Below are 17728 nucleotides of genomic sequence, written 5' to 3' on the forward strand. Positions count from 1 at the left end.
ACATTGCCGTCTTTTTTTCTTTACATCTCTCTGACCACTCCCTTCCTAGTCTCCTTCCAATTTCTGAAATACTCAAGAGTTCCAGAGTTTTTATCATTTTCCCATTCTGTAAATGCAGGAAAATTTAATTCAAATTTAGTACTTTAACTCTATTAGTACAATATGCTTCAAGGACAGTAGCCTTTTATTACATCAAAGTCAGAACATTCAAAATGACCCTCCTTTATTTAACTAGGGACAAAACAGAAAAACATTTCTTCTGTAGACACAACTACACCTCAATGCCTCCTATCTCCATGGCTATACTCATTCTGTATCTAAAGTTCACACAAAAATTGGTAATAAACTTTCCTAGTGTAATAGAGCTACAATAGATATATGTGTATCTCATGATAATCTGCAAACAATGTCCCCATAGAACTGTCTTAACCATCTTTATCAATTGCATTCAAGTGTTGTTGAATAAATTAATACTCAAATTTCACTCAAAGTACTGCCTATCTGCGTACTAGAAACAGCACACCAAGCCACTATGGAAGCCAACAGGATACAGAAAAGGTAAAGACAGAAAGCACACTTGCGATTGACCAGGAATAAGGGAGGAATGGGGATTAACTGTAAATGGGCATGGTGGGGGGTAATGAAAATATTCGAAAACTACATTACAGCCAGCCATGGTTGCACAACTCGGTAAATCTAAATATCAAACTGCATACTTCCAATCCAACAGGAATAATAAAATGATGAAATATACGAGTTTAGGGTAGTGTTTTTAAAATGTTTTTAGAAATTCTACCTGATTCAAATTAGATCAAGGACTGAAGATGTGACTCAGTGGTAGAGCACTTGCTTGACATGCATAAGGCCCTAGTTTTGATCCCTAGCTCTACACACACACACACACACACATACACACACACACACACACGAGATTACCAACCCAACCTCTCCTTTAATTTCTATGTAAACTGCTTATTTGGGCAAACAGATGAGGATTACTATAAATATTTTAAGAATTGAATTTGGAATACTATAAATACACTTCACATATGCATATGCAAATGGTGAAAATCAGGATTTAAAAACAATGGGATTCCATTTCCTTATTCTTTTATTATTTACTATTTAACTTGTGTGCTCCAAAGAGATTATCAAAATGTAAGGCTAATCATATACTAACAGTGAACCATTAAAAACATGATGAATGTCTGAGAAGAATAAATATGGAACACTGCTTGTCTGTTAACTGTACATTACACAGAGAACAGAAAAGGACACACAATATTGACATTTACTGTGGGGGGAATATAGTGATGAACCGGGTCCCCATTGTCTTTTTGAGAAACATTTAACATTTAACTTATGTGTGTGTGTGTGTGTACACACACACACACACATATGCATGCACGTGTGTTTACATACATATATCTTTTTAAACAATAAACTTTTGTTGTGAGGAGCTATCTGTGAGCCTCCACTGTGATTAAACAATCTGTGATAATCTTGGAAATTAATTACCTGACTCAAAGCTGGGATGGAACTTGTTTGAGAAGTGCTTTGAGATATAGGACCATTCATCTGTAAAATTGAAAACAAAGATACCATCACTGTAATATAAAGACAACCATTTCAAACTACGGTAATTAAGCAAAACCAAAGCTACTGGTAAATATATTTTCATATGATAAAATCATAAATTTATGGACTGGGGTTGTGGCTCAGCAGTAGAGCACTCACCTAGCATATGTGAGGCACTGGGTTCCATCCTCAGCACCACATAAAAGTAAATAAAGATATTGTGTCCAACTACAACTAAAAATATATATATTTTAAAAATCATAAATTATAAGATTCAGATTATAGGAGTCTTAAAATTGCTTTTTAAAATTCTCACAGCACATTATAAGTAAAATTCCTTCTAAGTTTCAAAAGGGAAAAATTAAGTTACTTTTCCTAAAATCAATTCAGAAACATGAAATATTATTTCCTAACATGATAAAATGAAGGTACTCAAGCTGGGCACAGTGGTGCACGCCTGTAATCTCAGAGGCCTGGAACGCTGAGGCAGGAGAATAGCCAAGTTCAAAGTCAGCCTCAGCAACTTAGCAAGGCCCTAGACACCTCAGCAAGATCCTGTCTCTAAAAGGACTAGAAATGTGGCTCAGTGGGTAAACGTCCCAAGATTCAATCCCTGGTATCCCCCCAAAAGAGAAAGTATTCAAATTTATAATCCTAAATAACTCTTTACTGCAATGGCTATAATGGCTTTACTTTATTACAGTGGCTATGATGTTAGTTCAGGATTTACAACTGCATTTTCTTGTTTTGAAATATGAAAATTTTAAATGTGTGTGGCACATGTTTGTAATCAAGGATAAAACAGGAGGATCCCAAGTTCAAGGCCCTATGAAACTTACACCCTGTCTCAAAATAAAAAAATAAAAAGAGATGGGGATGTAGCTCAGTGGTAAAGCTCCCTTAGGTTCAATCCACAGAATGTACTAACTAAATAAATAAATAACAAAGCTTCAAGTATTTATAGTTACAACTAACCTTTAGTTCTATCACCTGGTTCTTACAGTTTTCCCTACTAAGCTACCCAGACATTTTTTAAGACTGATGAGGTTTTGGATACAACACCCCAATCATTGCATCTTGGCATGTGAAGAAAACAGCAGATTCAGGCCATAAAAACTAGAATATTCATTCTGGGGTTGTGACTCAGTGGTAGAGTGCTTGCCTAGCACATGTGAGGCACTGGGTTCGATCCCCAGTACTACAAAAAAAAATAAACTTATCATGTTCATCTACAACTAAATATAGAATACTCACCTCATTCTTCTTCTTCTTAAATGAGTCATAAAACCTGATAACCTTCTCCTGAAAATAAATATTAAGACCCTCATTTCAGAGGGGGTCCTGCTCTACACTCAGAGGACAGGAATGCCACATAAGGAAGCCAAGAAAAATGGGAACAAAGTGCCCTTGTTAAGTTCTCCCCAGTTTATTACTATTAGATCATAACTACTTCTGTCTATGCTTTTACATAACTCTCTACTTCTGTATTAGACTTGTGAAAAATACATAGCTTTCCCTGTCTTTATTTCTGAAGGCTATGTGTCACATAAAACTTATTACTAAATAAATATGTTTTTCTCTTGTTTATCTCAACCTCAGATGGGTAAGAAGTCCTTTCCCCTCTGTAAGACTATACCACCTATACGTAGACCCTAAGGTACTCTAGTGCTGTTATTTTGATTTGCTTCTAAAGTTTAAGGTAAAGAAAGAGAAATGGCTGCCCCTGGCCCTCCTGGCCCACAACACCCACCAGATGAGAGCTGTCCTTGCCCTCCTGGACTCGCTGCGCCTGCGGTTCAGCCACAACTTTAGTGTCCTGATCAGAAGTCATGGGCTCCACTGGGATAAGTTTAATGCCAACCTCAGGATGCTGCAAAATGACAAAGAAAGTGAACAGTTCATTTGAGGGGCACAGTATGATTGATTCTTAAATGACATTACTAAAAAGTTAAATCCAGGACATGTTTATCCCTCTGAACAGTAAGTAGTTTAAAGAAAACTGACCATAATTAACACCTTACTCACCAAGAAGTAATAATACTTATTTTAAGTAAGATTCTTCTTCATACCAATTTGGTGATAATGATAACACAGAAAAATCCCCTTATGCCCAGAAATTCATGATTTTTAAAAAACAGAAAATTAAGGAATTTAATATTCAAAAATATATGAGAAATTTGCAAACTCAACTGTAAAAAGCAATAACCTAATTTGAAAATGGCCAAAGAGCCCAAACAGACATTTTCCAAAAGACATAATAACGACCAATAAATAAAAAGTACTCAACATGACTAATCAACAAGGAAAAGCAAATCAATACCACAAGACGTCACTCACACCTGTTAGAATGGTGACTGCCCAAATGACAAGAAATAGAAAGGCTATTCAGGGCATGGAGAAAAGGGCATCTTAGCACACTACACTGTTGACAAGAATTTAAGTTGGTTTAGTCACTATTGAAAAGAAATATGGAGATTCCTCAAAAAAAAACATAATATATAATCTAGCAATTCCATTCCTTGGTCTATATCTGAAATAAATGAAACCACCACCTCATGAAGATATGCATTCCCACATCCACTGAAGCATTATTCACAATAGTTATGACTTGGCAACAACTTGTATCTATCAATGGATGAATGGATAAAGAAATTGCAGTGTGTACACACACAGGAATGTTATTCAGTCTTTAAAAAAGGGAAAAACCTTGTCATATGCTACAACATAGATGAACCTATAAGAGAGTATGCTAAGTGAAACATGACAGTCACAGAAAGACAAATATTGTACAATCTTACTTTTATGTGCAAACTAATTTACCCAGAAATAGAAAATAAAATGGTTGTTAGCAGGGAATGAGGCATGGAATAGGTTAAAGGGTATAAATCTACAGATACATGTAGGATGAAAAAGCTTATGATCTAATACCTGCAAGGACTATAGTTACAATATTGAATTATACTATATACTAGAAACTTGCTAAGAAAGATTTCAGGTGCTCTAAGTACCCATACATAAACAGGTAAAAATGTGATTTTAATTGGTTGACTATAGTAACCATTTCACTATGTTTATCAAAATGTGCTGTATACCTTAAACATGTTTTTAAAAAACCCTCCAAAAATTACATAATCAATAAAGTCCAGAATAAAAACATATAGTTTTTGATGAATCCCTAACTTATACATGTTGTTTTTAACTGGTCCCATTAATTTTATTTTATTCAAGAATAACTGTTGTCAGGATAAACAATAATTCAAAAGGAACCAAAATACAATCCTCAATCATAAGAAACTAAAAACAATTTGAATGCAATGGAATAAATATTACAGTTTTGGGGAAGCATTTGCGTAACTCAATGGCTGGACATTGAACTTCATGTATAATACCTCAATTAACTTAGAAATGACTTAAAAGGAAGTAACTTTCATAAATTTACATAATAAGGACTCCTAGGAATCCAAGACTTCTGTTAAAGCATTTCTTCTTTTCACTGTAAGCTACACTGATTCACAAACAAAGAATCTGATTTAACCCAGGTATATTTTTCAGGCACTTTTGAAAACAGAGTCATCAGAAGGCCAGAAAAATAAACTTTAAATCATAACTATTTCTTACTACATACTCATACAGGTTTTTTCATTTCTTTAATGCTGCCTCCTATTCTCAATACCCTACATGAGATAAATTCTCAAAACCCTTGTTAATTTAAACACATCTGATCAAAGCCAATCTCATCCAATTGTCAAAATGGTATCAGAAATCACAAAAACCACAAAACATTTAAATGCTGTAAAACAGATCTGAAAACATAAACTAGCCAAGAAGAAATGCTTAAAATAAATTCTTTCATGGAGATCACTGTTTTCCAAAATGTGGAATGAATGACAAGTTAAATTTCAACAGTTACGCATTTCATTTTAATGTGCATCTTTTTCTTTTGTGTCTGTGGCACTATTAACCTCTTGTTAAATTAAGCAAAAAAGTGAGTCCATTTGAAGTACCACTATGAACACTGCTGGAATACAGCAAAAAAATCTTCAAAGTAGAATATGTGACTGAACTTCAGAAAACAGATTTAGGAACATCTGGTTCTGACACATTCCAGGTCACTGTTCTCAGTCCTTAGATACACTGAAGAATAACACAAGGAAACTGTGATTTTGTACTTTTGTAGCTCCAATATGAGTGTTTTTTTAAAATTATGCAGATGATTCTGAAACACCTGAACAAAGAACTACTTCCAAGAAATGGAAGTAGCACGCAGGGAAGGTGACTTCGTGATATTGCTTCCAAACAGATGGATCTAGTTTTGTAAAAAACCTACCTATCACAAAACACCAATTATCACAGAAGCATCAAATCCAGAAAATAAAGATGCAGATTAATAACTAGAGAAGTCCTAGATGGTATAAATGCTTCTACCAATATTAACTCCGAGATTTTTAAGATTCTCAAAGAAATGATGTTTGTTCTTAAGGATGCACCTTTGCTTGAAAATAAGATATGGCATCCAAAAGGAAAATTTGACTAGAAGAATCCTTTACGTGCTACCTACGTTTTGCAGACAACTGGAAATTATGCACTTCTTGATAGGAATACCACCACCACCATATCATGCTCCTTAAATCTGTTTTTTTCCTCCCCTCTCCTTTTGTGGTGCTAGGGATCACACACAGGGCCTTGGGCATGCTACACAAGCATTCTAATTCCCTAGACTGAATTACAAATATCATCATTACATATTTACAGCACATGAGGGGACAGAGGAACATGGAGGCTGAAGACACACAATGAGCCAGCAACACAATGGCTTTATTTAGATAAGTGGATGAAACCATTTTTTTAAAAGATAAAAATTTTGCAGAATATTTGATGATACTAAAGAATGACTATTTTCTTAAATGTGATAATGATGTGGTTATGTTTAATATATGCATAAGGAGAGAGATCTCTCTTTAAAGATGTATACTGAGGGGCTCAGTGGTAGAATGCTCACCTCGCACGTGCAAGACCCTGGGTTCAATCTTCAGCACCACATAAAAATAAATGAATAAAATAAAGATATTGTGTCCAACTACAACTAAAAAATAATTTAAAAAAAATAAAGATGTATACTGAAATACTCACAGAGGGAAATAACGTGATGTCTGCAATGTTACTCAAAAATATGTGCAACAGAGACCAAAAAAAGTCCATAATTGTTTATCTTAAAAAGGAGTACAGAGGTTCATTCATTACACTATTCTATCTAGGCTTCTGCACATTTGAAATATTCTATAAGACGTTTTAAAAAGTAATATTGGCATAATTTTACAATGAAACAGTGACTCTGATTTGACTACTCTGCAACTGTTCATAAGAAAGTAATTATTACACAAATATCTCTTAATTACTGACTTGATATAATTTTTCAAAAAAGTTCTATAACTGTGAAGTTTAACAGAATAATTACTGATAGTTACCTGATGTAAACACTAAAAATTGCAAAACATTCTAAGACTTTATTATTAAAGTCTAAATCTAGAATGAAACAAAACTTGAGTATGATGATGCAAGTATTGATAATAGTCTAAATAAAGAACAAAGTCACATTCTACCACTGGTTTAGGAGACCAGCACTGTTTTGACACTTAAACTATATTGTCCCCTACCCCATGATCAAAAAGCATATCTTTAGATTGTAAAGAGAAATAACTGCCAGGTGCAGTGGCACATGCCTGTAATCCCAGCAGCTTGAGAGTTCAAAGCAACTTAATGAGGCCTAAGCAACTCAGTGAGAACCTCTCTCTAAATAAAATATAAGAAAGGACTGGGGATGTGGGTCAGTGGTTAAGCATGCCTGGGTTCAATCCCAGGTACCAAAAAAAAAAAAAAAAAGAAAGAAATACTGAAGAGGGGAAGAATGTGACAACCAAAAAGGAAGTATTTCCTGACACAGAACCTCAGAGTCTGAGGCATCTTCATACTCCTCAATGTCTCACACCCTTCACAAAGCTTTAATTGAGTTACATAGGAGCTATTCTTGATTTGATTTAATCTCTCTTTATATAAAAAGCAAAATGAGGGCAATTCCTAGTACCCTAAACTTCATATGTGACCTAGCAGCACATTTTTTTTAATCTCATCCATCAAAGCTACAGCCTAAAAAGGAAGTTTTCTCAATCCTGTTCAACACTTGGGAGAGGTTTAGTCTCTCCTAGGCCTTATCAGTTTCTGAAGTATTCTTTTCATACATACAAGAATGGTATTTCTTAAGTATTTTTATGTTTTTTTGGATACTCAAGGCAATCCTTCAGAACATAAATGATCTCAAACTTAATTACAATCAGGTTATATAACTATTCAGAGAACTGCAATTTTAAGACTATTTGCATACGAAATTCTAAAAATTCAACAATTACTAATATTCATTCATTAAGCTTGTTCTTTAAGGCAAATGTTGGCATAATTATTTTGAAATTATTTTATATACTGCAAGAACACACATCTATATGCCACACAGAACAAACTAAATAGAAATTATATTATTAGGCACACAGATTTTCACATATAAGAGATACAAATATAAAATTAAAGAAGTTAAATAAGACCCAGAGAATCTTTTTAAACTACAGTATAAAAACAGAGTTTCCCACAAATATCCTCTTCCTATTTCATGATCCAATCTAGGGCCTTACACTGTATTTAGCAGCCAAAATTTCTGTTTAGTCCTCTCCAAACTGTCCCAGTTCATTTTCATTAGTTCTGGCTGATTATTTTGTAGAATATTCTTTTACTGAAGATGAACCTGGGACATCTTATTGTGAAAGGAAGGAAGACTACTATGGTAATGTCACTAGAACACTGGAGCCATAAGAGAGGAAGAAGGAAAGGACTCCTGATGGCCAAAGATGGGATATGTGAAGATTAAAATAAATGGAATACAAGTACAGTATATAAAAGTACACGAGGGCTAAAATTACCAGCACCATCACACTGCTCACATCTTTGGAGGTTGTTAAAATACCAACTGGGGGACTAGGGTTGTATGTAGCTCAGTGGTATATCACTTGCCTAGCATGTGTGAGGCACTGGGTTCAATCCTCAGCATCACATAAAAAATAAACAAAGGTATTATGTTCATCTACAACTAAAACCATTTTAGGGAAAAAAAAAAGATTACCAACTGATTATTCTAAAGGTTCTTAAGACTCTCATTCATTCTGTCTGCCCTTCTAGATAAACCAAATTTCAAAAAAACCAAACAGCTGATTAAGTCAAGAACTACAGAAAAATGAGATGATGAAAATATTCTAACATCTAAAGAAACAATAAAGGCAATGATCATCATGTCTGTTAAAATGATCAAGTGAAGAACAACTGGGAACTTCACAAATGGCTGAATCAGTCACTGACTGAAACTACTTTCCAGTCTTACCACTAAAACTGAAACTCTAGGTACTATATACTTCTTCATGTGATGAAATACCACCATCTATTCTTGACAAAAAAGAAACTATATTTAATCACACCTTTGGATCTGACTCCCAATTTAAAGAGGATCCTGAGGAAATACATGTTCAATAACACAAAGTACAAAGTCATCAGCTAAATCCAAAATGTGGGACAAGACAGATGATCTCATTTCTATAGCAAATAAAATACATTTATATAGAGAGTTTTTTATTGCTATAAATTATAAAAGCTTTAACCAAAATAACCAAATGTAATTTGAGAACTGGGTTTGGATCCTGAATCAAATTAAATTTAAAATGGCACTTAGATGTAGGAAAAACTGAACAATGACTAGGTAATAAAGGGCATTACAGAATAATTACTAATTTTATTGAGTTCAATCAAGGTGGTGTTGCTATGTTTATTTTAAAGACCTTGACTATAAGGGATAAAAAGATTTGTTAATGAAATATACATATATATATCTGGCACTTGCTTTTAATACATACGAATGATTTTAAACCCAAAGGGAGAAAACAAATAAACAAATCAAAAATGGCAGCAGGTTGATGGTGTCTAGAACCAGATGGCAGGTATACAGGCAATGTGAGGATCACCGCAGCATACTCTTTACTTTTACGTGCTTAAGACTGTCTGTAATGGAAGTAAAAAGCAAATATAACTTGGATATACTGTCAATACATACCTCAAACTTCATAAGCTATTTCTATTTAAAACCTACAATAATAAAATACAAAATGTATAAACCATTTTATGGACAAAGTTCACAGCAGTTTTAGGCCAAAAGAACCAAAAAAGACAAAATAACCAAGGAAAAGCAGAAAGTGCAATGTATTATAATTATTTAAAATATTCACAAAAAACTACATAAAGCAAAAAGCATGATGTAAAACTATCAATAGTAAAAATGTACCTATATTTTTTAAATATTCACATAACTTTGCCAGTGAAAATTAAAGAAACTAGAAGGAAATAAACCAAAAAACTAACAATGTGTCATTGTTAAGACCTAGTAAGTTTCAGGTAGTTTCAATTTTTAATAACTTACTTTTATTATATTATCTTAATAAAAGATCCAGCTTACTAATTCCATGTTTATCAAGATTAATAAATATGTCATTTGGTGTCCCTGTAAAATTACACCAGTATTGTTCTCTAAGCATATGGTTTTCAAAGCATGAGCTGGACATTGTCAAGGATGTCAAAGACCCTTTCAGTGGGAATAGGACATCAAACTATTCTCAAAATGATGCCAAGATGTTATTTGTTTTTTACTCTCATTTTCTCCTAACAAAACTACAGTGACCTTTTGGTGTAGTATCAGAGAATATTCAGGCCTGTAGGAAAATACTCCTCACTTTTCCAACTATCATTTGAAGCCAGATTTCCGTCACATACTTCAACCAAAATAACATATCACCATGTGTCATGGTATTTCATTTGTGAGTGATGTGTTATTAGGATGAAGATGAGAATCCAGCAGATTTTGTTGTCGTATATTTAAGAGATTTACAAAAAGAGTAAAATGCCATTTTTCCTACTAAATTATTTTTGTTTTGGAAAAACTGCTACTTTTCATAAAGTATTATTTATGTTACATTTAACAGGTCTGACATTATTATTTAAGAAAATACACTTTAAAAATTATTGAATCTTAATTTCTAATATGGCCAATATTGACAGAAATAAACCATATAATCTAAAACCCTCAGGAGTCTTGAGTAATAAAACTGTACACAGGTTCTCAGATGAAAAGTTTGAGAATTCTGCTCTGAGACAAATTTCAAAACTTGCTTCTGATGGACAGATGTCTGTGTTCATAGACGAACATATTTTCACAATGACAATGAAATGCAGATTGACCTACAGATTCAATACAATCCCTACCAAATTCAACCTGCTTTTTTTTTTTTTTAGTTACCAATGGACCTTTATTTTATTATTTATATGTGGTGCTGAGGGTCGAACCCAGTGCCTCCCACATGCCAGACAAGTGCTTCCACCACCAACCCCAGCCTTCAACCTGCTTTTTGCTGCAGAAATTTTTTGCAAAAATTGATGGGCTCATCTTAAAATTCCTTTCAAAATGTAAGGGACTCTGAATAGCTAAAATCATTTTTTTTTAAAACCTTTTAGTAATGGGGATTGAATCCAGGGGCACTCTAGTCCTTTCTTTTCATTATTTTGAGACAGAGTCTCAGTAAGTTGTCCAGATTCATGAAATTGAAATTTTTGTGCCTCAGCTTCCTAAGTAGCTGGGATTATAGCCAAATATACAACAGTCTTATTATGCTTATTATGGTGTTGTCTAAGCAGTCCATGTCTCTATCTGCATCCACAAATGAGGGAAGGGTCAAGTTTGCTAATATCTCCTCTAACTCTAAATATCAATGACAAAAAGCAAAAGTTAAGGATGGAACATGAGCAAAGGAGATACAAGATGCTACTATACAAACATGTATTTGTTCTAAGAACTCCAAAATAACCATTGGGATCATTCCACAAGGAAAAAAAAAAAAAAAAAAAGTAAATGAACATTCAACTAGATAAGTGAAAGCTTTACCTAAATAAGAAAATTAGGCTAAGAACTTTAAAGATGTACTAAAAGTCTAAATTTGTTACTTTCAATGTCTAAACATATTATGTAGAAAGAGGTTAACTATCAGACTTTAATCTCTGTAACTAAATAAATTCACTACAAAAAAAAGTAGACAAGTCATTAAAAGCACAATCATACATTTTAGGATTAGAAGAAAGGATATTTCTTAATAATAGAATGTTTTATGAGTTCAATATGCCCATCTCTAAACAGATATAATAATTGGAATTAATTCCTCATTCGTCTTGCATTGTTGGTAAGATTATATTGCTTATCTCATAGCTGCCAGCACCACTCTATAAAATCTAAAATGCAAATTCTTGTTTCAAAACCAAATAATTTGGGAGTACCTCAGGGAAGATTATTGTTTCTTCTGCATACCTTGTACAGATTATATACTCAAATGAATTTACAGGCTTGAAAGTTGGAAACATTTACAGAGCAAAATTTCCTACTTTCCAGAAAACTGTTAACTCTCAGTATCTATCATAGTTCTTTCCATCGAGTATTCTTAGAGTAAATGTGACAAAGATACTGACAGATGAAAGAAATCCAACCTCAAATGAATGCAACCTCAGTAAAGCAGTTGTTTAATTATACATTTAAATTGGTATCCAACACCGGAATATTCCTAAACAGATGCTGCCAATAAACTTCAAGATCAATTTTTTTTTTTTAATTTCCTTTTATATGTGTATATCTGTGCTTCTACTGAAAAGGCCAGTAGTGGGAAAATGTGATTTATTTTTTATAGTTGGAGTTGGTTCTGCTCCTAGAGAAGGCATAAAATCAAACACAAGACTTAAAATTTTATTTGTTGGCAAGATTTTATTGAAAGAGTTATCTATATGACATATACAAAAATTAATTTTAAAAATTTTTCACTAATAGATTTTAATTTAGAACTTACATAATAATTCCACACACACAAAAAAAGAAAAAAGTCCCCTCCACCTTTAAGACTTTTTTCTCCTGTATCCCAGCAGGTTTGGGAAACGGAGGCAGGAAGATTGCAAATCTGAGGCCAGTCTTAGCAATCTAGTGAGGCCCTGAACAACTCAGTGAGACCCTGTCTTAAAAGGGGGAGAGGGGTGCGCGCCTGAGGATGTGGCTCAGTTCTAAAACACTTCTGAGTTCAATCCCCAGTACCTCCCCACCTCCCAGGCCCCTCAAAAAAGACCTGGTTCTCTGACACATTTTAGAGAGGACAATGTTTTTAAAGAATCACATTAGTTAAGATTTTTATTAAAAGACAACACAAAACATAAGGCTTAGGTCATCTCATTAACCCTCTGGCTAGAAGTATTTTACCCATTAAACCTCTTACAAATACCAAATCACCATTCCAATAAATAAAACACTTTTTTGCAGGGGCATTCTACCATTCAGCCACATCCCTAATCCTTATTTTTTGAGACCGGGTCTAGCTAAACTGCCCAGGCAGGCCTTGAATTTGCAGTCCTCCTTCCTCAAACTCCCCAGTCACTGGGTTAAAGGCATGCACCACCACCACACCCAGTGATAAATAAAACTGATGTGAACCAAGGGTAACAATATGAATTAGGGGTGGGGATCCTCTTCTCTCACTCAGCACGTGGCTATAATGGAATTTCAATGGCCTTTGATCAACATTATTTTACACCACCCCCAAGCTGCAGTATGAAGAGAATCAGCCCTGCCAAGCTGCAGCCTTTCTGTCTTTCTGCTCCTCCTTGCTGTGCCTTTATCTTGTTTTTCCACAAGTTCTTCACACACTTTCACAAGAAGGAAAAGCAGACAACTACATCAGGATTATCTTCCCAAAATGCAGGCTTAACAATACGCATAGTTCCTTGATCAGAAAGGAAACACACTGCCAGGAAGTGCTAAACCCCAAATCTATAGCCTCTGCAGGTATAATGCAACACATTTACTTCAGTTAACCTAAAGTGGAAGGAGTAATGTATAAGTAAAAACTTTATAGAAATGTTAAATTCCATAGCTGAAAAGACATTTATCCTTTGAGTTCAGTGTTTGGAATATATTTTGACTTTCATTTTTCTGTTTTATCAGCATTTTTCTTCATTAAGAACTACTTTCTACGTTAAGCGTGTCAATCCCAGAAGTATGATTAAGTTTGCTGTTCCTAACCTAACAGAATGCCAAGCTGGAAACTCAAATCTTAACCTGCCTTATTTAGTGTCCCCTCATTTTTTTTTTCATTTTTTGGACACCTTTATTATTTTATTTATTTTTTATGTGGTGCTGAGGATTGAACCCAGTGCCTCACATGTTGTAGGCAAGCACTCTACCACTAAGCCACAACCCCAGCCCCAAGTGTCCCTCATTTTCAACCCTGTTCTCAAGTCTTTGTTAGACCATTCTGTTCATTTGCAAATACTTTTCTCCAACCAAAATTCTGTGCCTCTTAACTAACTTTGCCACACACTGACGGTTGATTTGATGACAAGCAAAATGTAGAGTCCAGAGAAGGAAAAGAACAACTTACTGTTGACATCTCATATGTAGAACAAAGCTGCCTGATTCAATATATTTTCTATTTTATTTTTACCTTAGAGAACTGCATATATAGGGCTGGGGATATAGCTCAGTTAGAAGAGTGCTTGCCTCACATGCACAAGGCCCTGGGTTCAATCCCCAGCACCACATTAAAAAAAAAAAAAGAGAGAGAGAGAACTGCATATATATAGTTCTCCTTCTTTTACTGTATAACTTTGTTAACTACATTTTGACTGTGATCATTTTGCAATTATTGATATTCTCCATAAAAATCTTCATCTTCTCATTTGAAAATAAAAGTGCCAATGGACAAGGCAGTAATATAAGAATACAACTGTTTCAAGGAAAAGTCAGAATCAGTGACATAACATGGAAGAGACCCAGAGGACCACTTTGGAAACAGACTCTAAAGAGTGTACTGTTTCACTCCATTAAATATAAAAAGTATTGACCTCAACCTATGAATACATTGTATATTTCTTTAAGGACTGTAGATCATATTCTGTTGTGATTTCCAATTTATAATCACATAGCAATAGTCTTTCAACTGAAAATGTAGAAAAAAGCTAGGAATGGTGGCACACTCCTGTAATCCTAAATCTGAGGGAGGAAAGTAAGTTCAAGGCAGGAGGATCTCAAGCTGAGGCCAGCCTCAGCAACTTAGGGAGATCCTGTCTCAAAATAAAAAGGGGCTGGAAGTGTAGCTCAGTGGTACCCCTGAACAACAGAGAAAGAATTTTTTAAATGTACATAACATAAAGAGGAAAATGGGGGTAGTAAAGAGCAAATTTAGAATTCAACATTTTAAAGAATGACAATGTCAGAGCTGGAAAACAGCTCTAAGCTGCTTTAACCCTCTGCTACTCAAACTGGGGCATGCTTATTCCTAGGAATGGAATCAGAGAACAGAACCAGAAACTAAGGTTTCTGACTATTCTATTGTGTGCAGGGGTGGGGGTGGGGATACATTCCAATTTCTACAATAAAAACTGGAATTTTGGAACAACATATAAAATACTTTAGCAAAAAAATTTTACACTTGAGTCTGACAGGTTATTTCTACTTCTTCATTCTATAAAATCGATTTTCCATCTTTTTTTACTGGTGCATTATTATTAAAAGAGTGTGATTGATATATTTGTATATGCACATTAAATAACTGTCTATTTCACTGCCTAGAACCTCCTCTTTCTTTCTTCCACCGATCCCCATCTCTCTATAAAAGTCTTCCATTTTCATAACCTCCCTACTTTTTTCCTACCTTCCACATACAAGAAAATACATAAGACCCTTGACTTTCTGAGTTGGGTTTATTTCATTTAGCATGATATTCTCCAATTCCATCTATTTATCTTCAAATGACAAAATTTTGTTCTTCTTTATGCCTATGTAAAACTCTGTTGTGTGTATATATATATATATATATATCACATTTTCTTTCTCCATTTATCCATCAACAGACACCTATGCTGGTTTCATAACTTAGCCACTGTGAATTGTGCTGCTCTAAATATGGATATGCACGTAGTATGCTGACTTTAGTTCTTCTGGATAAATACCAAGGAGTGATATGGCTAGGTCACATGATGATTCTACTCCTAGTCTTTTTAGGAACCTGCATACTGATTTCCATAGTGACTGTACTAGTTTACAATCCAACCAACAGTGTATAAGTGCTCCTGAAAGACAAATTTCTTTAAGTACTACATTATGCAGTTTTGCAGCATGTTAAACTAAAAGAAAACTCTGCTTTGGGGAAAAGGTACAACTGATATGTATTAATCAAATAACTATTAAATCAAAACAAAGTGAGAACATCTTGAATGTATAATGAAGGGCAATAAAATGCAGCAGGCCATGAAGAAATTTCAAAGGGTCTACAAAGCTCTAAAGCAGTAAATAGTTGCTAACAATGGCAGTGAAGCACATGCTTGTAATCCCAGCACCTAGAGACTGAGGCAGAAGGACTACAAGTTGAAGGCCAGGCTCAGAACTTAGTGAGACCCTGTCTCAAAATATAAAATAAAAAGGGCTAGGGTAAAGCAACCTTGGGTTAATACCCAGTACCAAAAAAAAAAAAAACAACCCAGCAACCTTTCTAGTCCTTACTATAGCCCCTAAACCACAGCTTTTACTATATTCCCTCAAGTCTTGTTATTTGAATATGCAAATCACCTTCCTTAAAAATGAAAAGCTATTTAGCTGAACCAAGCAGTGGCAGGTACCTATAGTCCAAACTACTGGGAAGCTGAGGCGTGAGGATCATTTGAATCCATGAGTTAAACTCAGGAAAATTCATCTCAAAAACAGGGAAGGTAGGGAGGACAGGGGAAGTAAATAAAAGCATTATAAGAGGTGATTTTTTTTAAAAAAAGTCTTATTTCCAATATACATGAATGTGCAGCCTTCTCTTCTTGAATTTAACATTCTTAGTAGATATATTAGTACTTTAGTGAAAGAAAGGGAAATATTTCATATCAATCAACCCTATATAGTTCTTGAAAATTGCACCTCACAAGTCAAGACTCCCTAAATATAGCCTGGATATGACCATTTTAAAAACTTCATAAAAATGGATGTACATTAAAGATTATTTGGAGAAAAACTAATTGGAGCAGCAGTGGCCCTAACATCAGCCCCTCCAACTATGGTCAAGATCTCATTTCCTATTATCTTTTTAATTATGTCCATCTTTTCCTATTATCTTTAATCTTTCCCTTTCTGGGTCCTCCCTGTCATTATTTAAACATGTCAAAACCTATTCTGTCTCAAAGACAGAAGAAAGGGATGGAGCATGAGGAAGAGAAGGACTGGGAAGGAGGAGGACAAAAACAGGTGCCAGGTCACCAACACTGATTGGATGCCCACCTGGCCTGGACTGCAGGAAGCAAGCTCTCCCATAGGCACCTCCTTCAGACTGGTTTTGTCTTCAACCTCTCAAGATCACCAGCCATCAACAGTTTCCTGCTTGCTACTTAAAGGGACCAACCTCCCAGCAGCACAGGATTGACCACCTGCTGTGAGGCCTGCTCCACTGCTTCCCTAAACCACTTTCTCAACATCCCTGGAATGCTCGTCCTCTGTGTTAAGTAGAGAAAAGCTTTCTTGTCCAGTGCAACTGGAAGAACTATAAAAAGTATATTAAAATGGTAATTATAAAAACGAGTACATGCAATTAACCATTATAAAAACTAGTACATTCAATTAGCCATTTTAACTTATGTATGTTCCTTCACATGGACCTATTTCCTAGATTCGGTCACTATATTAGATGTTCTTATTTCTAACATAAATCACATCTAATAAAATGAATAGCCTACTGCTTCTAGAATGATTCTCCTACAATTTTTCATCATCTTATCCATATACCTAATTCAACAAGTTTTCTTAGTGATTTTTAAGACTGCAAAGTTTTCAAATGAGTAACTGTAGCCGTTTTTTAAAATGTTTAATATTTTTTATTTGTTCTAATTAATTATACATAAAAGTATTTCATTGCAATGCAAAAAATTATGAATGTAATGCACTCCTCTATTGTGATGTATGTAAGAAATAATAAAAATAAATAAATAAATTTTAACAAAAAAAAGTACA

The 17728-nt window shown here is 34.4% G+C and overlaps 1 protein-coding gene across 3 annotated transcripts in view; it reads right to left on the reverse strand.

Annotated features, from left to right (window-relative positions):
• Positions 1-17728, reverse strand: part of Larp4b (La ribonucleoprotein 4B) — a 92552-nt gene that overhangs the window by 61832 nt on the left and 12992 nt on the right. For all 3 annotated transcript variants that reach the window (XM_027948015.2, XM_071619873.1, XM_071619872.1), the window contains exons 2-3: positions 3329-3448; positions 1519-1578 (exon numbers count right to left, since the gene is read on the reverse strand). In XM_027948015.2, coding sequence (XP_027803816.1) covers positions 1519-1578; positions 3329-3409 — 141 coding nt within the window. In that variant the 5' untranslated portion in view covers positions 3410-3448. The remainder of the gene's footprint in view (positions 1-1518; positions 1579-3328; positions 3449-17728) is intronic.

This window comes from Marmota flaviventris, chromosome 12 (genome assembly GCF_047511675.1).
Source record: "Marmota flaviventris isolate mMarFla1 chromosome 12, mMarFla1.hap1, whole genome shotgun sequence".
Taxonomy (NCBI): Eukaryota; Metazoa; Chordata; class Mammalia; order Rodentia; family Sciuridae; genus Marmota; species Marmota flaviventris.